The 20,001-nt window shown below is 41.2% G+C and overlaps 1 protein-coding gene across 3 annotated transcripts in view; it reads left to right on the plus strand.

Moving 5' to 3' along the window:
* The window catches only part of BUB1 (BUB1 mitotic checkpoint serine/threonine kinase), a 403,183-nt gene that overhangs the window by 378,596 nt on the left and 4,586 nt on the right, over positions 1–20,001 (plus strand). For all 3 annotated transcript variants that reach the window (XM_029594322.1, XM_029594320.1, XM_029594321.1), the window contains one exon: positions 10,200–10,306. In XM_029594322.1, coding sequence (XP_029450182.1) covers positions 10,200–10,306 — 107 coding nt within the window. The remainder of the gene's footprint in view (positions 1–10,199; positions 10,307–20,001) is intronic.

The following is a 20,001-nucleotide window of genomic DNA, read 5'->3' on the forward strand; positions in this document are numbered from 1 at the left end:
GTACCAGGCAGAGAATTTTCCAAGCAATCCTCGGTGAGAGAGGATGCTACATCAACTTGAGTGTGCAGTTCCTAGCTACAAGATTGCTTCCTCTTCTGCAGCAATATGGGTGATGTTTTTGGGGCCATAATAGGCTGCATTCTAATGGCCCTGGCTTGTGGCTATAGCTTAACCAATCACAGGTAGTATCAGCCTGCTCATTTTCTCCCTAGCTATACTTACTAGCATACCTTCTGGAGGATCCCCTGGGATGGCCTCACAGACCCCTGAAGGTCCATGGACTCCAGATTAGGAACCACTGCCGTAATAGAATAGGCAACCAATTTAGCTGTAACAGTAAGGATGCATCCAGAACCCACCAAGCACTCTTTAAGATTCACGCAGCAGCATTCTGTATAATCGGTAACTTACAGGTTAATTTCCCTGGGAATTCTAGATAAAGCACATTACAATAATAAAGCTGAGATAACACTTGTGCATATGGTCCGTTTTTCAATACTTCTCTAAGACAATTCTCGTCTCACCAGTTTCAGTTTCACATAAGCCTGTTTTAAGAACCAATGCAATATGTCTTTCCATGGATAGCCCTTGAATTCAGTCTAACTCCCGGAGACTGACCTCCTCTGAAGGAGTTAAACAACCAGTAATTGATGGTGCCAGCTGCAATCACTCCATCTTTTGTGAGTTTAAAATCCATTTTCTTTCAACCACTCAAACACACAATCTGATTATTTGTCTCCACTGAGCCTCTCCCCAGGAAACTATCAAAACTGTATGTCATCCACATAAATATATGGGCAAACCAAAAGACCGAATAAGCTTACCCAAAAGCTTTAAAAAATATATTAAAAAGAAGCAGGGCAAGGAAGAAACCTTGTAGAATACCTTGCTTCACATCGCTTAAACTCTGATTGACCCCTTTGAAACTTACCCTGCAAAAAAGAGATAATCCAGTTTCAAAATCTGGCCTCTTAAACAAAATCAAATCTACCAAATCGAACATACTTGAAAAGTCAGGAAAAATCATGTAATCGTGGTAAGATCGCATTAATCATTGGCAACATCACAGTCTCTGTACTTTTATCCAGCACGGAATCTGGCTTGAGCCCTGTTCAATTTATCATTTGTATCACAAAATTCAGAAATCTGTCTATGTACCATCTCCTAGTTATCTGTTCCACCCTACTCATTTTATAAAACTATCATATCCCCCAGTGAGAGAAGAGCCGCTGCCAGGGAGAAACCCTGAGAGATTGCCGGAGTCATGGGAGACCATCTGCCTGCCTAACTACCCGAGCCTCCCTGCTGACATCATCGCAGCAACCGGAATGCATAAAAGCAGCATCCCTGTGGCACGCTGCCATATACCAAATGGGCACACCCCTTATGAAAATCCCCACCCCTCCCCCTCTGTATTTGGAACATCTTTTTGTATGAGAAAGGTATGGGCTTCCTCTCCAACCCCCTCAGTGGTGCATGGGCCAATGGATAACCATGTGCAACGGCTGGCACAATAGCCCTCTCTGGAAGCCTCACCTAGTTCTGGGGCTTCGCTGAGCCAGGCCAGAACCTCCCACCAACTCAGACAGTGGGACAGTCTGTTGTGGATTTTGAATTGCAGTTGCCCCCCCCCCCCCCAAATCTCAAGAAGGGGAAGATGAAATTTCCCAACAAACTGTACTATCTCCAGTGGGAAATCTAGAACAACCTTCCCAAGTGACTTTAATAAATGTTTGGAGGGCCGTAGCCAAAATTGATAAAACGGTAGTGATCGGTGTATCAAGGGATTCTTTATTGCTATATTGCCCGACTCTGGCCGAGTTTCGCTCTCGCAGGAGCTGCCTCAGGGGCTACTGTACCTTTTTATCCTCCCAACTACGTGACACAGAAAACCCCCACCACCAATTTTGGCATTCCATTTTGAAAGCACTGAATGCAATTAATCACTAAGGATTCACAATTAACATGGGTGTAATGTTTGTCACATTGAAAGTGTGACATAAGACAAGTAGCCATTGGTACAGTAGCCCCTGAGGCAGCTCCTGCGCGAGCGAAACTCGGCCAGAGTCGGGCACTATACCATTAAAGAATCCCCTGATACACCGATCACTACTGTTTGTTCTGCTTTCCAGCATTATTGATTGGCTTCCGATTTTGTTTTTTGGCCAAAATTGATAACACCATAACAAACTATGTCCAGCAGTTTCTCTTATGGGTGATTCTAAAATAAAGATTGAAAATTGTGAGGCCCATATAACTTCTTTGGAAGTGTTCTATGTACTCTGCTCTTTACATTGCAAATTGCTAAACTCATCCTTTATTAAGACTAGCCGTTAAGGCCCGTAACAACGGGCTTCATTGTAAAAAAAAATTCGGTCTATTTCCTTCCCACTCCCTCCCCACACCACATCACTCGTCACTCCTCCCCCCCCTTCCTCTCACCTCCCCCCTCTATTCTTCTCCCAGCTCCTCCCCTCACCTCACTCTCTCCTCCCTCCCTCTCACCTCCACCCACTCACTCTCTCCTCCCTCCACCTCCCCACTCTATTCTCCATCTCCTCTCTCCACCTCACTCTATTCTCCCTCTCCTCTCCCCACTCTCTCCTCCCTCCCCCTCCCCTCAGCTCACTCTCCTCACTCTCTCCTCCTCCCTCCCCTTTCAGCTGATCACAACCGGCAGACGGGGGGGTGTCCCTCCCTTGCGCGCGCGCGCTACTGCTCCTCCCTCCCACGCGCGCGTCGCCGCCGCTACTACTCCTCCCTCCCTCGCGCGCCGCCGCTGTTCCTGCTTGTCGCCGTCGCCGCTCCTGCTCCTCCCGCTCGTCGCTCCTGCCGCCGCCGCTCCTGCTCCTAAGGAGCAGGCGCCATTTTTGTTTCGGGGGGGGGGGGGGGGGACGCTCTGCTCTGGCCGACGTGCTCGCATGCGCAGTAGAGCTGCTCTCTACTGCGCATTTGCGGCACGTCGGTCCGGGCTCCCTTATAGGTATGATAGTTTGTTACTTCATAATCAGAAGCTCTAAATATTGTTCAGAGGGCTAAGAATTTACGTTTTTTAAATTTTCTGGTTACAAGATTGTTGTCACCAATTGAATTGTTCAAAAAATATATTCATGATATTTTGTTATCCTGTAGACAAAAGTATTTTAAAAATATATTATGTACCCAATTATAAAAAAGATAGGGACTAGGGTGAAGATGTTTTGATACCAGCTAGCCCAAATCTATCTACCTTTCTAGAAGCTTCTATTGACAAATGTCCCTGTTAGGGCAGCTTTATTAGTTTTCTTTTTGCTCTGAAAAGGATAGGGACTTACTGTTTCAAAAATATTTTTCTTGTAGAAACTTCTTCTGTGGCCAATGGATTCAAATTTTTCCAGACGTAACTAGATCTACGCAAATTAGGAGAAAGCAGTTTCTTCTGCTACAATAAGGTTTTTGATAAAGGGGGAATATTTTACCTTTTCTGTGTAAATGTTTGAATATCAAAAGAATAAGTTTATTTTTATGGATCCTTTACATCTAGAAACCTTTATTTCTGATAAAAGATCTATTAATAGTCATCCAGGTTGATATGGTGGTGTATGTTTGGCATTTCAGTTCCCTATGTGTTTATGTTGGACTATGAGGGAAATGCTATTTAATTTGATTATTGATGTTTTCCTTAGTACACATGTATTTTCCCTAGTATATTATATATAAAAAAAACCTATCATATCCCTTCTGTCATCTTGTCTCCAAGCTGAAGAACCCTAATCTGTTTAGCTTTTCTTCATAAGGGAGCCATTCCATTCACATTATCATTTTTGTTGCCCTTCTCTGTAACTTTTCTAGTGTGTCACTTAGAGAATAGCCACTGCCATTAGCAATGGTTACATGGAATAGACTTAGTTTTTGGGTACTTGCCAGGTTCTTATGGCCTGGATTGGCCACTGTTGGAAACAGGATGCTGGGCTTGATGGACCCTTGGTCTGACCCAGTATGGCATTTTCTTATGTTCTTATGTTCTTATGTGTCTGTATATTTCGTTGAAATGGAGCAACCAGAACTGCATGTGGTACTCAAGGTGCAGCCACACACCATACATCTCTCAGAATCATTATGATATTCTGTTTTGTTATGCATTCTTTTCCATATATTTCCTAATATTCTATTTGCTTTTTAACTGCCACAACATACTAAACTTGGGATTTCAACATGAGGCCAATATTTGATTGGCCATTTGGTGGACACTTGATCCGTCTACCATTGGCTGATAACTTGTTCCGTATATTCAAGATAATAAAAATCCTGCTGAATGTAATAACCTAAAGTTATCCGGGTACATGTAGCCGGATAACTAAAAGACCTAGCCAGCTATATTTGAATATAGCCAGGTGTAAGTTGGTTTTGTTTTTTTTGTTTTTTTTAGTTATCCAGTCTTGTGTGGCCAGCTAGGTAGTGCTGTCATAACCAAACAAAAAAAAAAAGTGCCAGTGGGCCAATCCCCTCCCTCCTCCAGCACATCTTACAAAGGCCCTATTGGGCCATGCTGTCATCACCTCCAAACTAGTTTACAATAAATCATGCAATTGGCCTGCCTCCCACGTACCTGCCTGCAAAGATATTAAGAGGTGCCAGCCCCCCTTCACCACAACCCTCCTCATACCCTCCCCCCCCCCCAATTACCTCATTTTAGCTTGCCAGGAGTGAGATACACAATGCCCCACTCTCTGTGCCTTCAGCTCTGCTCTGTCAGAGGCACCATGTCTCCACCTTACTCGTACATCTTATGTTCAAGCTTACTCTTCTAGAGGCAGCACTGGAAGAGTAAGCTTGAACATAAACTTTAAGGATAGGCTCTGGTTCAGCAAAGGCCTGGAAAACTTGAATGGGGTAGAATGAAGGCCCCCATCTAGCAGTTACTCATCTCACAGTAGGAATCAAGACTTGAGGGAATTCAAATCCTGGTTTAAAAAAAAAATGGAGTGGAATGGACCACATTATGACAATTCAGTGGATCCTGAAAGACCAAAAGAAAGCCACTCAACAAAGATGAGCATGCTGTGTTTTTTTGCTAATTCCATTTTCTGACAACGTTTCGGTTCCTGATCATCGCTAAATCAAGGAAAGAGGGGGAGGTAAGATCTACCTTGCAGGGACTTTGACTTGAGGACTGTAATCCCAGCATCAAGGATGCAGGAAGATTTAGGATGATAATTCCTTTGCTTTATGTCCTAAAGAAAGAGGGGTCCTTCACCTATCCTGGACCTGAAGCAGGTACGACCAAGGTAACCCACTAGAGCTGTGATAACATCTGGCTTTGACTTCACTGGTATACAAACAGGAAATGGAACTGAAGGAACAGTAGACTTTGAATTCACCAGTGCAAAGGCAGGCACTGGAGTTGTGGTAACAGCTGCCTTTGACCTCATCAGTGCAAGGGCTGGAGCTTCTAGGAATCTAGGACAACCTGGCATGGAATCTTTGATTTTGCTCACATGGCCAGGAACAGAGATGTGATAGGAACTAGCTTGGCTTGCAGCAAAGCCATGAAAGGAACTGGCTCGGCTAGGAGGAGTTGTGACAGGAATTGGCTCGGCTTGAAGCAGAGTCGTAGCAGGAACTGGCTTGGTTGGGAGTGGCGACATGGCAGGAACAACTGGCTCAGTCTCCTGTAGCACTCACTATTTGAAGCCAAGCTTTTGATGGTGCTGCAGACACTGTCTGGATTGGAGTCTTCGGAAGTGTTGTGGAAACAGACTGGACTGGAGTCTTTGAACCTTGTGGCATGGTAAATGAACGGACAAGGCTTCTTTGAGTGCTTTTATTTATAGTGCACATGAAATAACAGAATGTCTGCTTACCTTCAGCAGTATTCACAAATGCCTTCAACATTCACATACAGGATTCAACATTAAGACAACAATGTGGCAGGTGTTGCCTTGTGGAGACCTGGGCCTGGCCTGCCTACTACCAGCTCTTATTCTTGAGGGGCCCTGCCCCCAAATCTTTCTGTCTTTCTGGCTGTTAAGGTGGACCAGGCTAGATGCCTGGCCTTGAACAGGTTAAGAAGGGGTTTTAGGGCCATTTCTTCACAGACATGCTGCGAGATCAGCTTTGAGAGGAATCTGTTGTGGGCCCAAAAGCACGTTAGGAAACTGGAGCGCCAGCAGAGAATCGTGCAAGACCTAGGCTGTATGTTCATCATCTCTCCATAGCTGTTGATCATATCCTAGAGGTCTAGTGGAGCAGGTACTTCTATACAGATCTTGTTCTTGATGAGAGTCGCATAAGAGAGAAATCCACAATAAATCTATTGTGGGGAAAAAGCATCTTAAGTGTACATAATTCATAGGGGAAAAAAACGTACTGGACACCCTTGCCTCTGGTTTGGGCTAGTCCAAACTGTCACGAGAGTCTGAGCTTTGGCAATCAGGCCACCGTGGTGGGAAGGTACATATCTGAGAGGCAAAGTGGAGACGTGGTGCCGAAGTTCTGGAGCTGGAGAAAAGCTACAAGAAACGCAAAGAACAAGAACACTGGAACTGGATATAAGCAGCATTCCAAGGCACACATGCCCAGTAGGGCATGGTTAAAAATCTAGAACAGAGGTTCTAAACCTATCCCAGCCAATCAGATTTTCAGGATATTCACCATGAATATTCATAAGATAAATTTGCATGCACTGCCTCCAGAGCATGCAAATTTTATCTCATGCATATTCATGGAAGATAACCTGAATACCTGGGGGGGGGGGGGTCCCTCAGGATAGGTTTGGGAACCTCTGTTCTAGATCTTTAACCATACCCTATTGGGCATGTGCGGCATGGCATGATATGACATGTCCATTCGAGGACCCCTTAAGTCTCGTCTTTTCTGCCCACCAGTCACAGATCTTGGCTCTCCAGCTCCCTTGCAGTTTCTTGAATCCAAGACCGGATAGCATCGCATCACAGGGACCCTTTAGCATTCATTAGGGATTTTTTCAGTTATTTTTGTAAGTTTCAGTTCTTTTTTTGTACCCCTGATGTTGCGTTCAGTCATTGCATTTTTTTTATTTAGCCCCTTTGCTTTTTCATGCAGTTATGGAAAAGCCTGCCAGTGGCTTCAAATGAATGCCCCTTGTGCAATAGATTCCTGTGATAAATGTTTTCTGTGTTTGGGGGCTACACATGACATCCCAGGGTGTCACTGCATGACCATGACACCTAGAGGCATTTTCCATTTGGAACTCATGGAGAAGCACTTGAGGCACCATAAGTCCAGCCTTTCAGAATTGTCATCAAAGGCATTGACATCAGTGGAAGCAGGATTTGCTCTGGGTGCTGGTAATGCATTGAACCCCCTCAACATCAAGCAGGACTGTGGAGACAGATTGTCATCTGGCTCCTCTCACCCAAAGAAGGCAAAGGGTTCATTCTCTTTGATTCAGACAGCCTTCATTGTCTTCAACACCCAGCGGATTTTGCAGCTATCCCGATTCATACACTTCTCCAGAATCTTCAGATAAGGGTGTGGCAGATGCTTGGAATCAGGCCTTAAAATATAGAATGCACACTGCCCTGTAATTTGGGTTGGTTATCACACCACTTCATGGTGGTGGAATTGGCACTGAAGTGTACTAAGCACACGTGATCATCAATACATCTGTAAAGAACCTGAAGGCATATTGGATGTGACAGGGGACAATATGTTCTATGGATTTCAGCCCACTAGCTCTACATGGTGCAGTATTTTCACAAATGTGTACAGAAACTAAAATCCTTGATGGTAATTGTTAGAGCCAGGATAGACTGACTTCCACCAAGCAATGGATAGACATGAAGGAATGTGAGAAATACCTTATTCTTTCCATGTATGATGCTTTTGAAATTGTGGTCATAACTTAGTCATTTTCTATAGGGGCCCAAAGGCTTGCATGGTTGCAGACAAGCAGCCTTCAAGAGGCTCTGCATGTTTTTCTTGCAGATATATGTACGTGGAAACATGTAATCTGCTTTCAATATAAATGCAAATACAGATAGTTACTGGGCAAAGTTCCGCTTGCTAGACCATTCAGCTTTGGCATAACTCAGTACAGTCACATAACCTATTATTGTGACTATATGAAATTATTACCTTCAGAGAATGAACATCTGCCAATTAATAAATAAGTACTTAGTCCTATAATATTTTTAGAATGTTGCTTTCTGTGCATCATCCATAATATATGCGCTACTATCCTGTGGCCTTTAATACCAACCTTGGCAGCATACTCTCTTCTTGCATGATCTCAGCCTTCTTTCCACCGCTGCAGTCTTTGCTGCATTGGAATACTTTTGCTTCTTTCTTCCAGGATTTTGCTGTAGGGTTTGTGTTACTTGTCTCATTCTTCTATATTAGCCAAAGATTCAGTACCATACACTCAAGCTTGTGCATGGGTTAACCCATGGTTGGACACGTGTCCATGACCAATAAGGGGATCACCACGTCTAAAATGCACATCCAAACCAGGGTGTAGCTAATAGTGCTCACCACATGTAAATACCATTTGATGAGGCTAATAGCTATTACCCCCAATGTAAAAAAATAATCGTGCGCCTGATGCGCACATTCTACTCTCAAAAATTAACACCTGTCTGGAGCTGGTGTTAAGTTTTGAGGAGCCCCAAAAGTTGAACTAAAAAGCAGAAAATACTGCTTTTCTGTGGTTTCTCCAACTTCATGGTGATATTAAGTCGGAGGAACCACAGAAAGCAGCAACCTGGGAAAAAAATGTTTTTTAAATCCTGACGGTGGTCAGATTAGGAAAATGCTCAGTTTACGAGCATCCATTTTCTTAACTCATGCACAGCCACTTCTCCTGGAAGCCCGATGCTGAGGAGGCACTAGGGACGCACAATTTCCCCTAGCACCTCCTTTTTAATGCAGCAGCTCATTTGCCTACTGCATCACGTGCCCAGGAAAGGTAGATGGGCGTGTTAGGAAAGCAAGCGCTCAATCATGAGCGCCCATTTTTCCCTCGCGGATATTGCACCGGCTTGTTTTTTAGTTCAATAACTTGTGGAAAAAGAATCTGTGTTTGTACTGGCGACTCAGATGTGGTAAAGGAGAGACACTAAGGAGCAGGCATATTGAGGATGTTATGTTACATCCAGTGGTACTGCCAAAGGAATTTGTGTAGAAAATGTTAGCAAGCCTGTCAAAATGAACATGTAAATAAATGAAGACAACATAGAACAAATACTGCTAGTGAACAATAGTATGTAAAGTAATATTAATTAACATGTAACTTTGAGATCATTGTTTCTGGATGATGACTTTTCCCAACAAGGGTACATTGTGGTGGTTTAATCAACAATTTGAAAGCTAAAACATTTTTGCTAAAGTTTAGAGGATCTATGTATCAGATAAACTCATGGAACATGACTGATCACTATTTTCTTAAATAAGGTGTTGCAAGTCATTTGTTAATTTGTATAACTGGAGTCCTATTTGTTATTCATTAATAAAAGGTTAAGGTTTTTTTGTATTTTTTTTTTTTGGGGGGGGGGAGGTTGTTGCCTTTTTGCCCTCCTATATATATAGGATATATATATCCTATTTTTGATATATATATATCCTTGCCAGATTGGGGTTTGGAGGGACATTGTCTAAGATACAATATTGATGCCATTCATTGACTGGCAGGAGCTCCTACAGTAAGGGCAGCTATCTCCCCTTGCTTGAGCACCTCTTATTTTTCCTTGTTATACATCTTTATTTCAGCAAAATTTTCTGATGAGCTAAAATATTTGATGGGTCAGTTCTGAGCACTGCCATATAGAAGTCATGGTTTCAATTCCTGGGCCAGGCTTATGCTCTCCATTCAGGTCATGGCTGGGGATGAGTCAAAGACCGGGTTCACTGTCTATGGGGAAGAGGAAGTCTGTCATTGCTTAGTGCTGGCACCTAGTGGTCATGCTTGGGGAATCCACATTAGCCGGGTTGCTTCAGGAGCTGTGGTTTGTTGTCTGTAGCTGGGGACTGCTATTATGAAGGCTGGACTGAATTTGGTGGAGCAGTGTAAAAATAGGGGGTAAATCCTAGGTAGGTGGAAATGAAGCTTGATGGTCCTACAGCTCAATAGGGGCCAGTTCTGATTGAACTGGAAGCCCACAGGAATAGAAAAAAATTGCTGAGGCAGAAAAAATCCTTCAGTTTCAGTAGTTTTATTAACAATGATTTTGTTTGTTTTTAAGACTGATTACTTTGGAATTGCTGGAACAGTTTACTGCATGCTTTTTGGCAATTACATGAAAGTGAAAAATGAACAAGGAGTCTGGAAAATTGATGGTGTCTTCAAAAGGTAATATTTTTCTTATAAAGTCTGGCCTCACAAATATGTTCTTCATATAATCAGATGAGTCAATTACATAGTATACTCTTTTGCATTTCAAGAACATTCATATATATATAGAGAGAGCAATAAACTGAATTAGTTCCTTTTTTTTTTTTTTTTTTTACTGTGGATCTCTTTCTCCTATTAAAAGAGAGGAGTTTAAGAAAAAAGAGATGAACTTGGGTCTAATTTTTGAGCATTGGTTGTTTCCACTGTGTAGACAATTTGCAGAATTTGAGGATGGAAGTTAGCAAAGATGTAATAGAAAAAAGCAGACTGCAATGAGGGAAAGATGTTTAACATGTATCTTATCTTTCTAATTAACTGCATAGATAATTTAGGTCTTAATATATACTTTTGATTAATAACTTGCAAAAGTGAATTAGATGCATTATTTTTTCTTTAACGTTTTGTACTCTTCCTTCAATCAAAGTTTTTGATTTAAATGAAAATACAAATGCATGGTTTAAGTTGCTTGGAAAAACATTCTTGATATGTCAATGCTGGGTGCTTTTGCTATTACATCAAGAATTCAGGTTTCTTATATCAAAATTATACCAACTAAAACAGATTTGCTTCTAAAATACTTATAAAAAAAATATATGTAGCCTATATTCATTACAACAGTTATTTTCTGTAATATGCTATTTAGTGATGAAAGCAGAGGCAAAAAAATGCTCTGTATAAGTAATAAGGCAACATGAAACAGAAAACATGACAGCAGATGAGAACCATACAGCCCATCTAGTCTGCCCATCTTCATCTACTGCTAAACTTTATAGCTCCATCCTCTCCCTCAGATCCTCTTGTTTGGGCCCCCCGTTTGCTTGAATTCTGATACTGATACCCTCACAGGGAAGACTGTTCCATGTGTCCACCACTCTTTCTCTAAAGAAATATTTCCTTAGATTTCTTCTGTCTACCCCTTTTCACACTCATCCCATGACCCTTTGTTCTAGAGCAAAGGTGGTCAACTCCGGTCCTGGAGAGCCACAAACATTCTAGATTTTCAGGATATCCACAATGAATATGCATGAGATAGATTTGCTTACAATGGGGGTAATACATACAAATCTAGCTTATGCATATTCATTGTGGCTATCCTGAAAACCGGGCCAGTTTGTGGCTCTCCAGGACCGGAGTTGGCCACCCCTGTTCTAGAGCCTCCTTTCCTTTGAAAGAGGCCCACTTCCTTTGCTTGAAAACTTGAAGATATTTAAATCTTTCATATCTCCCCTATTCTGCCTATCCTCTAAGTCTAGGGCAAGGGTAGGCAAACTTTTTTGTGCTGGAGCCCACATTACAAGTTATCGACTGCAACGAGGGCCGGGTGGAGTCCCCCTTAAAGCTCCTCAACATGACAACCAAATCCCCAGCACTTGCAGGCATTTCAGTATCGAGCAAGCTTAAGCACCATCAATTTAGCATCCAAGGAGCCCCTTCAATCATGTATCCCAGCATCTAACAAAATCAGCAAGACCTTCAAACTAAGAGGTGCAAGGCGTTTTCCTGGCTAGCAGACTACCTTACCTCAGTCACAAATGCAGAACACAGACAGACTCTCACCAAATAAAAATTTAAAAAATCCATAAAGTATAAAACAGGTTCAGACAAAAAAACTAAACTGGAAACCAGTACAAGCAAGTATAGCAATGCAAAAATAGAAATCCATTCCTCATAAAACAAAATAAATATAAAATCAATCATGATATACTAATAAAAATATTTCAAAACAGTTAAGAACATATAATTAAGAATAAAAAAGGTTAAAACATTTCTAAAAAATCAATTAAATATTAGTGCTTAATATTTTTATTGAAATTTTCATAATATACAAGTTAAATATAAATACAATTAAACATTTTTTCTTTAAACAATTACAATTAAAATAATTTGTAATTTCTTTCTCAATTATTAATTTCTCCAACTATTTTCCCCCCTTTATTAATAATTCCTCCCAGCTACTTTTCTTTATATTTAAAATAAAGAATTGGTTCTAAATAAATATCAATATATTTTTCAATTATAAACAATATATTAAAAAATATATATATCAAACACAAGTACTTAAAACTAACCTTTCTAACCTCTATTCTCACTTCCCTCTAATGCACCTTTCAGTCATTCACTCCTTTCCCTCTCCTCTATCAGTCACTTATCCTCCTACTCAGTCCCCTCATTCCCACTCACGCTTCCCGTTGTTATTCACCCCTCACTCCCTTCTTTGTCATTCAAACTCATCCACTCAAACCCCTTCCTTTCCCCTCATTCTTATCCTCTTCCCTCTGTCAGGCTCCCTTCCCCCACTCACTCTCTTCCCTCTGACAGACTTCCTCCTCTTAATTCCCTTCCCTCTGACTTCCTCCCACTCACTCCCTTCCCTCTCAGTGAAAGCCTTCAATCTCTCCTGCCCTCTGTCACTCACCTCCCCCTACTCACTTCTTCCCTCTGTCACATATCTCCACTCCCTTCCCTTTTCACTCCTTTCCCTTGTCTCCCCTCAGTAACTTCCCACTTTCACCCCTTCTCGTCCCACCATGTGACTCACCCTTCCTGCCAGCATCATCGTTGTCATCTTCCTGCCAGCTGGGTGCTGAAGCCCGCCAGCAGGTCAACTTCGGGCCCACCACCATACAGGGCCTGTTCTTGCTGGCTGGGGGTGGGAACCTAGCCAACATATCTCTCCACGGCACCTTGGGGTCTCTTCTAAATTGGCCACCATTCCCACTCTTTCCAGCTCTGTCTGAGAGCCTGGGACTGACTTCCGAGACTGCTGGTTTTTTAGCTTGTTTAACCTCCCCGATGGCTAGAACCTTTTCTGAGAAACCCTCCTTGCCACTCATGTGCATATCGCACAGTCCTCATGGTAGCAGAATGTCCTTGTGATCCCCACATGCAGAACACCTCTTCCTGTGCTGCACAGGAGCGGCAATGGCTTAACGCTGAGCGGAAAACAAAACAGTTTTAGTAATCTAAGCTCTCCTCACTCTCCTCCATGCAACAAAATCAACTTCCAGCTGGACCCCGCACTGCGAGAGAAAGCTGCAACTCCAATTGCGCTGTCTAGCCTAAATGGCTCTTCTGATTGCTGCACAACTATGGGTTTTTTTAAGCTCTTAGAGATATATAGCAACTAAAAAAAGTTTTGCAAACAAGTAATATTTTCCTGGAGAAAAGCATTTTCATGAGTTAGGCCTGGATCCTTGATAAGAGGGGAGGAGGACAGGAAATGTGGGATCAGTCCACGGTGCCATTCTTCTTCTTGCTGGGTTGGGAATTCTGCCTGCATGACACTACACAGCACAACAGTGCAGGACAGGTCCTCTTCCTGGCTGACATATGGTGCGGGCCGCACATAACATACCTTTTTGTTTTTAGAGAGAGACAGGCTGGATGAAACATGATGGGCTGGTTTTGGCCTGCAAGCCATAGTTTGCCTGCCCCTGCTCTAGGGTATACATTTAATAGTCTATCCCTTGATAAATGCATTCTTGCTACTGTAATCCATTCATTAATCACCAGCTGAACCTATTACTGCAATTCCTTGTACAACAGCAACTCTCAAAATATTTTGAAGCGCCTCTATCTCCTACAAAGTACGGCCATGAGAATTTTGGTAGGTGCAAAACCAACTGATCATATCAAGCCTATTCTACATCATCTTCACTGGCTCCCAGTAGAAAACAGGATAACATTTAAAACCATCTACTTTGTCTACAAAAGCTTGAATGAACAGGCCCCTGAATACCTCTTAACATCTCTTCCCTTATGCGCCCTCAAGGGACTTCATTAGCTGAAATGGCTTTTCTGTTCTCTCTGCCCCTGACCGCTGGCAGAATGTCCTGCATGAGACTCCGTGCTTTAAGCAGTTGAGCACCGAACATATGGAACAAAGTACCACTAGCCATGCTACCCTAAATTCAGGGGAAAAAAAAACAAAAAAAAAACGAAGGCAAAGCTTTTTAACCAGACCTTCCCCTAAGATCACATATTCGATCCAACTTCTTGAATCCTTTACAAAGGAATCTGTTATACACAACATTTGGGTCTTGAAACTATTCACAAATGGGATTTCCTATAATGGAGCCCAATGCTTCATTAATTGCAAATTCTGATTTGACTGTAAGCTGTTCTATTGCTTCTATATTTTAATCAGCCTTAAGACCAACTTGGGACAAGGTGGAATATCAAATGTTCATAAATATTTGGGATAGAGGCTCTAATTGGTAATTAATCCCAGTTCAGAGGAGGCTATTATGTAAAGTTTTTATTTATATAACTTGTGAACACAAAGAATATTATGCTTCATAAAAGTATTTAATTTTGGGTACTTGCCAGGTTCTTTGGCCTGGATTGGCCACTGTTGGAAGCGGGATGCTGGGCTTGATGGACCCTTGGTCTGACCCATTTTCTTATGTTCTTTCTTATAACATTACAATTGCATAAATGGTTAAAGCTAAAACTTGTATACAAACCTATTCAATTTCACAAATTTAATTTACAAAGCAGTACACCCTTTTGGACAGGACATTTACTGTCTTTTAATGGAGGGTAGTATAAAACCACATCACAAAATGACAGGATGAAATGGCATTGTACCCCTTCTGTCCCTCCTCCCAGAACTCCTATGTTACCCAGGGCTCCCTCATGAGAACATAAAGCAGATGTGGCAGGAGTAACCACCACACTCGCATCTTTACTGCCACTGGCCCAGCATGCCTCTAAGTTGCAGTGCCAGTTCCCTAACTCACTGGCACTTCTAGGTTCATAGCACCGTGCCAGAGGATGTGGTTAAGGCAGTTAGTGTAGCTGGTTTTAAAAAAGAGTTGAATACATTCCTGGAGAAGTCCATAAACTATAAATCGAGTTGACTTGGGAATTAGCCAATGCTTATTACTGGCTTTAGTAGCATGGGATCTATTTAAGGTTTGGGTACTTGCCAGGTGCTTGTAACCTGGATTGGCCACTGTTGGAAACACGATGCTGAGCTTGCTGGACCCTTGGTCTGATCCAGTATGGCAATTTCTTATGTTCTTAAGCTTCTTGTTCCACTACCACCATTGCTCCTGCCTTGCCAGTAATGAAGGTGAAAATAGCGCCAGTACCATTGTTTTACTCACGCATGTGCCATGCCGGAAAAACACCCAAACACCACTAGCACAACTGAAGCTTACCCTGAGTTTGATAGGGATGAGATCCAGCAAAGATGAAAGGCATTAAGTAAGTAAATTCTTGGGTCAGGGTCTGGTGAGTGAGGAAATGATAGTGTACTTAAATTAAAACAGGAAAATAAGTTATTTATTTCCTTTTTTCCCATCATTTTCTCACTAATGACTACATGCCATAGCAACTCAAAATCCTTGAGGGCAGGAGAAGTCTCCTCTGATATTCTCTCTGTATTGCTCTGTGGCTAGCAGTCTGCTAGAGCAGCCATCTTCCCTTGTTCCTTGGTTTCTATCACCTTTGCAGCATGCCAGGCTCTGGTGGCAATGTTGGACACCCAACTAAAAAATCAAGTCTAATGCTGAACCACAGGGCTGGCTTCATGCCTTAAATTTATTGTAAACTATAGGCCTTATCCAGAGAGGACATTTTCCCATTTTGTGCCTAAGGAAAAAAAATCTTTATTGAAAAATAACCTAGGTCTCTCTTATGTTGCAAGTGTGAGAGAGCACAAGCGGTCTGTAACTCCCAGACACTGGACTCTGACTTTATTTAAAAAACTGTCAACAATTCACACTATTCCTCAGTATTCAAGAAATAAAACAATACTATGTGTGTATCAATATATTTCCTTTAATCCATATAAAAATGCTAAAAATCATATGTGAAGAGATTGGTGGTTTCATATAAAATTGAAACTGTTACCATCCTAGTAATCAAAGCCACTCTGTTTATATAATCATGAACCACCAACCACCTTCCTCCCTAGAATGTTCATTTTTTGTGAAAACATTTTTTAAGAAATTTCAAACGTGAAGCATTTTCCTTGAAAAATGTGCTAACCTAGTGCTCATAATAAACTGGTGTATATGTTTCACCATCAAATTGGTGAAAAATAAATTAACAGCATGAAATGATATCTTATTGCCCTCCCAACAAGGCCACATTTCAGATAGAATCCTTCGTCAGGGGAAATTTCTTCTTTTGTGCTGTGCTGGAAAAATTATCTCCTTCTCATTAAACAATGTATGCACAGGTAGAGCGTTGTACAACGTCCATTTCTCTTTTTGTATATACAGCCATCATGTAACTGAGAGTAACCAGTGAAACAGATTGTTGCTGCAAAATCCAATTACATCAAAGTAAAAGAGAAGCCTCAAAAGCAATCAAACAGCGCATATTTAATCCTTGGATTTTAAACGCCCACATATCAAAAATATAAAAAATACTATTATACCAAAGATGTCCAATTTAGTTCTTCATGCATGCCGGATGGAGTTACTGTATGAAGCCTATAAATCCAAAAGGCTTCTCTTGAGATGTGCTTGTATATTGCCCCCCCCCCCCCAATTAGTAATTATTTGTTGTATAATAGTCCATTTTCATTTATCAAAGGTGTGTTGCAACTCAATACAATATTGAACTATAGGAATGCTCAATTTGATTCTTTTTAGGCAGGATTTATGTTCAGTTAACCATACCTTAATAGCTTGCGACGTGCTCCCTATATATACTTTCGGGCATGTACATATGATAGTGTAGACCACATTAAGGGCCTCATTTTCCAAAGTTATCGCAGGCTTGTGCTGTTAGCCTGTTAGCGCAAGCCTGCGATAGCTAGCGAAAGTAGCGCGGGCCTGCGCTACTGAAATCAGGGCGGAGTCGGCCCCGGAAGAGGAGGAGTCGGGGGCGTCACCGGGGCCGACTCCGCGAGGACGGCATGCACAGCGGAAAGGTAAGGCCCTTTTTGTTGGCTATTTCGTGCCCAATAGCTACACCTTCTATGGTGTAGTTATTGGGTGCGATGCCGGCAGCGATTGCTGCCTGACTGCCCCCCCCGTTAGCGCGATTTTCTAAAGTATCACAGGCCTGCGATACTTTAGAAAATGAGGCCCTAAGAGAACGACAGTCAGTAAGTGATATCCATTTGATCTTAAAACCAGTGACTAGATCCTGCCAATCCTTACCCTTAATGACAGTGATACAAAAACTGCATGAATCACATTTAAAGTGCCCAGCTGTAATTGTAGAGAATTATTTATCTGGTAAACGGGAATGTACAACCATATCTCTGTTAATGCCCCGAGATGTGGCAATCAATGGTGGATCCTGAAACAGATTATGTAAAGTTAAAGCATGCCAATGTTTTCTTATAGCTGCTGCTGTCTTAACCATCACTACTGTTTGCTTCAACAGGCAAACAAGCCGTGAATGTTCTTTGACGGGTTTATATTGTAACAAAGATTGGTGATCAGCAAATTTGGCCCATTTATAAGCCCTAGATATAGCTTTATAGGGATATCCTCATGCTCGAATAACAGCTTGATGTTCAAACTCTACCATCTCCGAACAGATTTGTCTAATGCGAAAGAACTGGCTTACTGGTAAACCCGTTTTAAATGACCTTGCATGATGACTATGAAAACAGAGTAAGTTTTTATCTGTCGGTTTGTGGTATACTGTTGTCCCAAATTGTCCATCTTGATAAAACACATGTACATCTAGAAACGAGAGAGGTTGTGTGGACCATTGTACTATAAATTGCAGGTTATTATCTAAGGTATTAATCCCTATGCTAATTTCTCTTAGCTGATCTTTTGACACTGTCCATACTAGAAAAATGTCATCTATTTATCTATACCAACCTGCGATATACTGCCACCTTTCAGACTGATATATGTATGTCTCCTCAAAAGTAGTGACATATAAACTGGCAACTGCTGGTGCCTCAGGCACATTATACTAATATTCCCCAGTGAGAAGCATTATCTGTGGTTGAAAATGCATTACTAAATAGATCAGATACTCACTGTATACCATCTGATTTTTTGCTGCAGTTAAAGGAAGTCGTACTATTTAATAATTTTTTCCAGTTTGAATCCAAGTCTTTCCTTCAAGTGCACTAGATTCCAATGGGAATCCAATGGGCATCAGCAGTTGCTAATTTATATGTCGCAACTTTTGAGGCGACGTACGTATATCAATCTGAATGATGGCGGCATATCGCAGTTGGTATAGATATATAGATGACATCTTTCTTGTATAGACAGCATCAGAAGATCAGTTAAGAGAATGTAGCATATGGATTAATACTTTAGATAACCTACAATTTACAGCACAATGGTCCATGCAATCTCATTTCTAGATGTACTTGTGTTTTATCGAGATGGACAATTTGGGACGACAGCTTACCACAAACTGACAGATAAAAACAACTTACTCTGTTTTCATAGTCATTATGCGAGGTCATTTAAAATGGGTTTACCAATAAGCCAGTTCTCTCGCATTAGACAAATCTGTTTGAAGATGATAGAGTTTGAACATCAAGCTGTTATTTTGGCCGCCAAATTTCTAGCATGAGAATATCCCTATACAGCTATATCTAGAGCTTATAAACGGGCCAAATTTGCCAATCGCCAATCTTTATTACAATATAAACCTGTCAAAGAACATTCACAGCTTGTTTGTGTGTTGAAGCAAACAGTGATGGGTAAGATAGTAGCAGTTATAAGAAAATATTGGCATGTTTTAACTTTATATAATGTGTTTCAGAATCCACCACAGATTGCCACATCTCGGGACATTAACACCAGAGATATGTTTGTACATTCCCAGTTACCGGAAGAACAATCCTCTACAATTACGGCTGGGCACTTTAAATGTGGTTCATGCAGTTTTTGTATAAACACCATTGAGGGTAAGGATTGGCAGGATCCAGTCACTGGTTTTAAGATCAAACAGAGATCACTTACTGACTGTTGTTCTCTTAATGTGGTCTACGCTATCATAATTATATGCCCGAAAGTATATATAGAGCACACATCACAAGCTTTTAAGGAACGGTTAACAGAACATAAATTCTGCCTAAAAACAGTAAATTGAGCATTGTATTGAGATGCAACACACTTTCGATAACTTAAATTGGACTATTATAGAACAAATAATTACTAATGGGGGGTGGGGGCAATATACAAGCATGTCTCAATCATCGAGAAGCTTTCTGGATGTATACACTTCATACAGTAACTCCATCCAACATGAATGAAGAACTAAATTGGACATCTTTGGTATAACAGTATTTTTTTTTATATTTTTGATATGTGGGCGTTTAAAATCCATGGATTCAGTTTGTGCTATTTGATTGGTTTTTGAGGCTTCTCTTTTACTTTGATGTAATTGGATTTTGCAGCAACAATAAGAACATAAAAAATGTCCATGCTGGGTCAGACCAAGGGTCCATCAAGCCCAGCATCCTGTTTCCAACAGAGGCCAAACCAGGCCACAAGAACCTGGCAATTACCCAAACATTATTTATTTATTTATTTATTTATTTATTTATGGATTTTTATATACCGCGGCTCGTTAACAAACATCACCTCGGTTTACAAAGAACATTAAATTAGCAACAAGCTTTATAATCCAAATTAATTATAGAATGAAACATAGTTAATAACATTAAAACTATAACTAATAAATTAAAATTACAATAAATTAAACAA

The sequence above is a fragment of the Rhinatrema bivittatum genome, chromosome 3 (assembly GCF_901001135.1).
Source record: "Rhinatrema bivittatum chromosome 3, aRhiBiv1.1, whole genome shotgun sequence".
Classification (NCBI taxonomy): Eukaryota; Metazoa; Chordata; class Amphibia; order Gymnophiona; family Rhinatrematidae; genus Rhinatrema; species Rhinatrema bivittatum.